We start from the raw sequence: 8,494 nt of genomic DNA on the forward strand, positions 1-8,494 counted from the left end.
ACACAGGTCTCCTTGCTTCACCATACGTTATAATGAATAAGCTTGGTGTCACGAGTGCTAATCGATGGCGCAGAAAACTGGGGCAATCCAGGAGTCCAAGTATTGCGTTTGAATAGCTGAGCACTGAAAATGCCAACTGAAGTGGCCGCGCTTTCTTTACTGTGTGACCTTTATAGTAGCACCCTCAGTGAGAGGTTGCAAGCAATAAAATGTCAAAGCTATGCTGCAAGTTCTTGGGCACTGTGATTATGCAGTAATTCAGCGACGATCAATAGCGGCATCCCTTGACGTAGGACGAGAGCTTCTTCCCCTTGCACTTGCGCTTCCATCCGTACCTGATGAATGACAAGTAATCACATCACTTATTAAATAAGTAGACGAGAAAGGAACAGGTCAAAGCACTGTATCTCACAGGCAGGTACGTGCAGTCGCCTCTACGTTACAGTTTATTTTTAATTGTTTTAGGACACTTCTTAGAATGCGTAAAGCTACACGTACAGTTCGGTCCACTGTTAAAGGAAACACTCGAATGAGCAACTTTCATTTTGTTGGCCTCCTAACGGCTAGTGTATGCGGAAAGATTGTTCGCGGACGTTACCAGTCTATCATAAGGGTTCGGAACTGTCAACCACCAGTAGTGTTATGCATATGTAAGTCATTATGCTTTTGTAGGAGAGCGAAATCCGGAAAAACCCGAGCTTTAAAACATCCGTCTATTGTAAACATAACGGACTAAAGGCTTGCTATATAGGACAGAACAGACAGAAGAAAAACAAGTGCCTTGAAGTTCCCTCGCCAGCTCACCAAGAGCTCCCAGAGGTTTTATTATTATTATTATTATTATTATTATTATTATTATTATTATTATTATTATTATTATTATTATTATTATTAGATGCGAAGTATCTTAAGGCGGAGCTCAATCCGGTGGTGGTGGTGGTGGTGGTGTGCGGCGTGACCACCCTTACTGCGCATGCGCATACCCTCTCCACACACTCCTCTCCACTCTCCCTCACCATTCCCCCTGTCCTCTCCCCATCTCCCCTTTCCCCTCTCCACTCACCCTCTCCACTTTCCCTCTCCCATACCCCTCTCCACTTTCTCTCTCCCCTCCCCCTTTCTACTCTTCCTCTGAAACGCGGGCTAGACATGCCGAAATTCTCTCCGGGGCAACGCCGCGATGAGCTCGAGCGCATGCGCGTCCCCTCCCCTTCTCTCTCCTCTCCTACGCTGCCCCCTGTCGCCCGCCTGTCGACCGCGTTCCCGCTCGCCCTGTGAGAATTAACGGCCAGGCTAGATGGAAGATACGAAGCGCGTAGCGTCCCTCTTCGCGTTCCACGACGCGAGGTCGGTAGCATGCCCAATGAACGCCAACGGAACGCGATCGTGCAAGTGCTCCGGCTTCGCATCGCCTCATTGTCCCCTTTAGCGGGAGATGGTGTAATTATTATTATTATTATTATTATTATTATTATTATTATTATTATTATTATTATTATTATTATTATTATTATTATTATTATTATTATTATTATTTTAACACCATCTCGGCAAGGAAGAAATGTCTGTTGCGCATTCTGAGGGAGTCAAAGACTAAACCTGCAAAGCTTTTAGAGCATCTACAGAGTGGCACTTCGCCAAGTACGGAGGAAAGCGTAATGCGTTGAAAACATAGATGTCGTAGCTGATGAAGAGGAAAAGATGGTTGTGTGGCCTTCATTTTCTTTTGCATTAGTTATTTACATCTTAAGGGGTATCATAACCAGAAGTGAAGGTCATATTCTTCTCGCATATCAAGAGGCACAATTCCTAAAAGTGTGTTCCTAAAGTGTCCAAAATAAATGCACAGTAATAAACGGCGGCAAAAGTGCCTCCTTTAGCGAATACCAACAAGGTCAACAAACTGTTCTGTTGGAACTAAGGTAGGTATTCAAAGGAGAGCTTTATCACTCTTAAGGAACCAAGTTTTTTTCTTCAGTGTTCCTTCAAAAAGCGCATTCGCAGCATGGAACGCAATGGTAATTAAATAGCGTGATTAAGTCACTATTATGACTAGCCATAATATAAATCCCGAGGGAACATTGATATACCATGCATTGAATCCGTGTCTTTTGTAGATCTGCTTCGCGCACTTGATGGACGGGCCGATGTTATCCGACTTCAAGGCTGTTCAGTGATGAAAATGGCAAAAAGAAAAAGGGACATTAATTCTTCAGCATTAATTATTCAGCAGGATGGGTAGCACTGGTCACAGTGTCGCGTGCAGTACTTCACGAGTGGTGTGTGCTTACGTGAAGTAAAAAAATAATGAAGTTAAATACGACAAGGTAAGTGAAATGACCCCCACCCGCGGGCAACAATAGCATAAGGACCACTATGAGCCTATCAACGATAACAAAAAAAATACTAAATTGCATGCATATAAGACGAGCACCATAGTCTGCATCAATTATAGTGACTATACTTACAATTTTCTTTTGCCTTCAGTCTATGTTTTCTCATTTTCAGGCTACATTTCACTGGCGAACATAATTTTGTTTCTTTTTTTTTTTTTTTGCTGTCACTTTTGTGAACGGGTAACACCCCACACGATCCACCCATGCTGTCACTGAGCGATTCTCCTACGTCTTGTTTAAAAAAACCTGCAGATGACACTTGAGCTTCGCCTTCAAGAGTATAAAGGATGCACATTTGGGCAAGTTGGTGATTGTAAATCTTGTGAAGGAACAGCGCGGATGTAAAACGAAGACAAAAGGAAGAAGAAACAGACAAGACGAGCGCTGACTATCAACTGAAACTTTATTGAGGAAACAACATATACGCTAAGAACCTTCTGGAACCACTCATGCGCATATATGAACACTTGTCAAGAACAAGATGAAACAGATACATTTGATTTTTTTTTACATTTTAAAAAGAAGCGCGCGTGGCACTATGAGCTGTCTTCCTCTTCTTTCTTCTTCCTTTTGTCTTCGCTTTACATCCGCGCTGTTCCTTCACAGGATGTTCAAGCGTAGAATGCGATAGTGTAATTCGGCCCTCTTCGTATCGCCGTCTAAATGGGTAACCTTGCTTCGCTTCTCGGCAGACACCTCAACCGTGTGGCAAGGAAAGGAATCGTGTGTGCGCTTAACAATGACCGTTCCAAACTGTCCTAGGATGCCTACTGCAAGTACACTTGCGAAGTGCCCACTACGTCATAATTTTTCCTTTCGTGAATTGAAGTACCCACTACGCGTCCGTAAGGCAACACGCGTACTTGCGATGCAGCTGCTCACTTTGTTGATGCTGTTGTTGATGCTGATAACTAATTATGCCTGAGCGCTTTGTAATGGGTGGGCCTTTAAGCTATCGACTCGTTGCGCAATACACATGTTTCGACGCCTGATGCAATTCTACGCTCTGCCACGCAATATTACATGCCTCCTCGCACTGCATGGCATTCGTGTAGGGTTCTTTTTCCGAAAAAGTTTCAAACAATGGCGCGTCTCCCTGGTGGAATACCTGCATGCCACGCAGAAGGCCTGGGTTCGATTCCACTCGAAACGAATATATCTATACCTCGAATTTTCGCTTAGAGTCAAAGCCAATGTTTCGTTCACAACCAACGACGCCGACACCGGAATTTCTGCGAAACAAGCTCGTTAACGCTATCGCGTTAAAACGGCGTATAGATACGTAGGGAAATCTGTTATTCGACGTTTACGGCGGATATACTCTAAATATGGCACTAACAAACCCCTTGTGCAACAAGACAAGCGCGCATATCTTTGGCATTGAAGAGTATACACGTGTAGTAATGTTCAGCACGTACCGGAACATGAGACCCTGCATTCGTTGTGCGGTCCCGGACTGCACCAATAGCCGTTGTTGATCTGAAATGTGAACAGAGATGCGTCTCACGTTAGCGTACGGGCGTCCGCATAATGAAACCTCGTTTAGCGACATAAAGATTTTGACAAAGATTGTTGATAAGGAGAGACAGGGCTGCTAAGCATGCGGAAATATCGGTTGGCGGTTCTGCGCCGTTTATAAGAAACGCGTCGGTTTGCCATCATGCAGGTTATTGTTCTGTTTGTTGTAGAGTAGAAGTGGTTTTGGATAACTTGAGATTTCCTTGTAGCCTGACTACCAACAGGGCTTGTTGCTGAGCTAGTTGGTTCATTACTCGAGGAAAAACTGGTATGGCGCAAAGAGGACGAGGACGAAGCGAAGACACGAACTGACAGACATGGGCGCCAACTTCCAACTGTTTATTATCAGAAATCACGCCGATTTATATAGGCTGCCGAACAAGGTCATCTCTTAACAGAAATAGAAACATAGCAGAACTAACAATTCATCATGAGCCACTGAAACAGAGTCAAGGCATGCGCCGGAAACTACACTAACCCGAGCCGTAAAAACGTGCCACCACACATGAACACGTGTCAACTCTAGTGAGAAGCAAAGGGCATCGCGCAATCTAAACTCCAGATGTCTACAGGCCATCTTTCAAAAAGATCGCTTCTTTCTCACTTAAATCTAGTGATGGGACACTAACGCACTGGCCACCTGCCCTTTTTATCAGAAACGCCTCAGCTCAGCCAGTGCGTTAGTGCCCCATCATTACAAGGAAAGTGTAGGGGACGTTTGTAACTATGATGATGATGCTTGTAACTATGAAAGCAACTCAAATTATTTGTATCTAATAGTGTTGTTCAATGGTCGCCCGCATATAGAAACACTGAGAGTCCAAGTTAATAGAGGTTTGAAAAATAATGTCTTGTTGCCAAAGTAAAACGTGTAAAGAAAATTGGGCCTTGCGAGGTACAAACCTGGAAAATGCCATAGTCAATGCTACGGTTTCGGTTCCTGTTGACAGCCTTGGAATTCAGAGAGCTCTCCGCCTGTGCCAAGCAGATCCCTGAAGGAAAATGAAAAAAAAAAGAAAGATCACTGAGTAAGAATCGACTGGTTAGTCAACGAGGTGCCGTTTACATAAGTTACTGGTTACACATTGGTAGATGTATGCGAATATATGCGGTTGTATTGGTATTAGTACGAGAGAGAAGAAAACTTATTTAAAAGAAGCTGTGTGCGGACGAAAAAAATTTGACTTTGAGATTTTACGCGCAAGAACCGCGGTGTGCTAATGAGGCACCTGTCCTGTAGTTGGAGGACTCCGGTCCGATTTTGACCACCTGCGGTTGTTCAACGTGCGCCTGAATCTAAGAGCAATGTTGGTATGCATTTCGTCACCATCGAAATGCTGCCGCCGCGGCCGGGAATCGAATCTTCGAGCTTAGCGGAGCGACTTCTTAGCTGCTAAGTTACCACGTCGGCTGTGGTGTAAGTACAGTCAGCGCCAAAAGTGTAGGGACCACCGGACACAAGAAAAAGCTGGATATTCCCGCTGCTTCGGCTGGCCTGGTAGCCTTGAATTTAGATTTCCGGCCAGTGCTAACATGCGCTAAGAACATGTGCTGTGCTGTTCGACTGAATGCAGTCGCAAATTGCTGGGAATGCAAAGTTTTCCCGAGACCTAGTGGTCTCTAAACATTCAATGCCGACTGTACGCACTTCAGTGGCCTGAACTTTCAAATGGAATTAGAGCATTGGTGCGAAAGAGCGACATACATCACCTTCAGTTACACCGTTCCATATCGTGGTTTTGACACTTAAAACCAAGTTAAGCAACGCGCAATATACGGTTCCCTACTTACAGAACAAAAAAGGACGCGCTGCTAATGTGTCATGACGCTCGATTTGGTGATAAGGTGTCTCAACCTGGCGAAGCTATCGTTGAATACTCACAATCGGGAACTTTACTCCTGGGGATCCCGTTGCGCACGAGAATCGAAGCGAGCTCGCAGCGGCCGTACACCTTGGCGTTGGCCACGCTCAGGAGAGCGAACAGCGCGAGCGACGCGCCGAGGAACTGCATCTCGCGTAGGGGACGGCCCGATACGCAGAGCGAAGACCCGATATATACGACGCGGCTGGTTCCAATGTGGCACCGCCAGCGAAGAGCACGCAGTTCAAGACACTCGAAGGCAAGGCAATGCCAAGTTCTTTCTTTCTTTCTTTCTTTCTTTCTTTCTTTCTTCTTTCTTTCTTTCTTTCGCTATTGACGGCTGGTCTTATTTCGCATGCGGTGCGGCCCTTGGCCCTTGCGCTATCATCGGAAATGTGTTTGCGGATCCGCTTATATCAGGCTGGGCGGAACTTGCCTTAGACGCGTACAAGAGAAAGGGGGAGAAGGATAAATAGATAGCGGAGAGTAAAAGGAAACAGGCAGGCGAGACACACGGGCGTGTTTAGCCGCTTGGCCTTCCTGTGTGAAATGCCAGACTCGAGGGCTACATCAGCGGTGGTTGTGATGAATCAATCCACGGTGGCAGCCGAGATAGACGAAGCAAGCAGTGCGGGATTTTCCCCGTGTTGGCGCAGAAGCGTGCGCATCGCGCGAGACGCGCACAAAATAGCGCGATGTATCGCGTATATTTTAAAAAGGATGCAAACGGCAACAAAATGTAGCAAAGAAAAAGGCCAAAAATGCGTGTTCACTATGATAAGCTTCATGTGTGGAATGTCAACCATCTGCCACTTCCTTCCTCTTATCTGGTTTTGTGCTTTGTATGCCGTACTGAGAGCGAAGTGAAGGCATGCACAGAAAGAGACGTAAACATCCGTATTTTCGCTGGAAGAGTGGCGGCATTGCTGGCTTTTGATATTTGCTAAAGGCCATGGCATGTTTGTTTCCTGTTCTTTCTCTGGGAGTGGCAACAGTTAGACAGCGCGTGGGATGGTGTTTGCTATGCTCTTCTCGTTCACACGTCGTTTTTAGTAGGACAGTATGAGCTAACTATACACATAGTTGTTTTCAGGTGCGAAAGTTTGGGTGTATTCTGATGCGGAGGCCTCACTTCTGCACACAGGACATTCACGTCAACCGCTTGCTCGAGATGTCTCCTTGACACGGTGTTATTTGTGATGCAGCTAATGCCGTTGCTCAACTCCTGCGCGCGCTCGTGCGCTTATCGCTGCGAATAGAAGCGCTTTCACGGTATAACTGCGCTCAGGAACACTGACATTCCTTGAGTTTAGTGACGTCCAAGGAGAGAAAAAAAATATTGTCAGTCAGGCTTAGGCAGGGCCGTGTTGAGCATAGGCGTGAGTACGGGCGAAGGGGGGCGACCGCTCCCCTAATTGGCTCGAAGTCTCACCCATACCATTACTCAGTCGTATCTGCCCCGTCATGAAAGTGGAGTGTCATGGAGAACCCCCGCGCACGCCTATATGGTACAGTGTACTTCTAGTGCACTGTACCTATGGTGTCGAGGTCTCCTTCTCAAACCTTCAGTCACTGCCCAGCAGAACTTCTCTTGACTTGAATGCCTGAGCTGCGAAGCAAATTACGTAACGCAATACTCTGGTAAACTGCGCCTGCAATAATTCATGGTTTTTTGAAGCAATTTCCCATAAATTCCATCGACACAGTACGTCACCATCTCCAAGGTGCCCTGCGATTCAAATATTGCGATTCGCATCGATCAGCTGCCACCGACGGAAGCCGGTCGCTTCCTACGAATACTGCGACACAGTGGAAGTCGTCTGGGGTAGATTGTAGGTGTGGACCTTCACCCCGTCGTGACAGGAAAAGGAACTGAGCCAGGAGTCGTGCCACCTCCGGAAGGCAATGCGTTCGATGTTGTTGAGGCCGAGATATGAGCAGATTTCTTTTGCCATTTGGATCTTTACTTCGTGCCGGCCCGACTACACTGCAAGCTTCTGCGGAAATTTTATTTGGTTTTGAGACAGAAAGAGGAGAAATGTTTTAATGAAAAGCTGGAGATTTCAGCCATGGCTATTCGCCTACTGCGGGTGCTCGGTGATGATTATGATATATACACTAATAATCACATAACAACACACACACACACACACACACACACACACACACACACACACACACACACACACACACACACACACACACACACACACACGCACGCACGCACACGCACACACACACACACACACACACACACACACACACACACACACACACACAGGTTACATTGTTTACAAAGTTTCGTTAAGGCTCGTGGCCCTCAAAAAAGTCAACAGCGCTGTCGTGGCGCGTAACGCACAGGTGCTGCTTCGCCATGGTCCCAGAATATGTCTCATTCACACACGAGTCCCGTTGAAGGTGAAAGGCCGCCTTCAGAGATCTCTCTGATGCGTATCGCCTGCATTCACACAGAACATGTTTCAGGTCTTCTGGGATGTTACATTGAACGCACAGTGGTGAGTACGTCAGCTTAATTTTGCTCTTGAAGTAATTAGTGCAGGCGACGTTTAATCTGATGCGGTGCAAGCATGTTTCCTATTGTCTGTTGAGGTTCTCGCGGCATATCGAAGTCACACGATGGATCAATTTGAAAATAGGTCATTACTGGCGATGCTGCCGCTGAAGGAGTCCGGAATGTATGACTGGATAAAGGGTGGA

The 8,494-nt window shown here is 46.2% G+C and overlaps 1 protein-coding gene across 1 annotated transcript; it reads right to left on the reverse strand.

The window, feature by feature from the left end:
- Positions 1-266: 266 nt before the first annotated feature.
- On the reverse strand, positions 267-6,035 carry LOC119396822 (lysozyme c-1). The gene is made up of 5 exons (XM_037664158.2): positions 5,797-6,035; positions 4,818-4,906; positions 3,815-3,875; positions 2,091-2,166; positions 267-335 (listed from the first exon to the last, which is right to left on the reverse strand). Exons 1-5 carry the CDS (start codon positions 5,924-5,926, stop codon positions 269-271), a joined length of 423 nt encoding a protein of 140 aa, XP_037520086.1. The 5' UTR covers positions 5,927-6,035; the 3' UTR covers positions 267-268.
- Between the last annotated feature and the right edge of the window lie 2,459 nt (positions 6,036-8,494).

This window comes from Rhipicephalus sanguineus, chromosome 6, assembly GCF_013339695.2.
Source record: "Rhipicephalus sanguineus isolate Rsan-2018 chromosome 6, BIME_Rsan_1.4, whole genome shotgun sequence".
NCBI classification, from domain to species: Eukaryota; Metazoa; Arthropoda; class Arachnida; order Ixodida; family Ixodidae; genus Rhipicephalus; species Rhipicephalus sanguineus.

Bases quoted from the DNA above. Each gene is read 5' to 3' on its own strand.
- LOC119396822 (XM_037664158.2), bottom strand. From the start codon at position 5,926: ATGCAGTTCCTCGGCGCGTCGCTCGCGCTGTTCGCTCTCCTGAGCGTG. The intron at 4,907-5,796 runs GTGAGTATTCAA...ATTTTCCTTCAG, and splicing joins CAGGAGTAAAGTTCCCGATT to GGATCTGCTTGGCACAGGCG. The intron at 3,876-4,817 runs GTTTGTACCTCG...TTCACATTTCAG, and splicing joins TTGACTATGGCATTTTCCAG to ATCAACAACGGCTATTGGTG.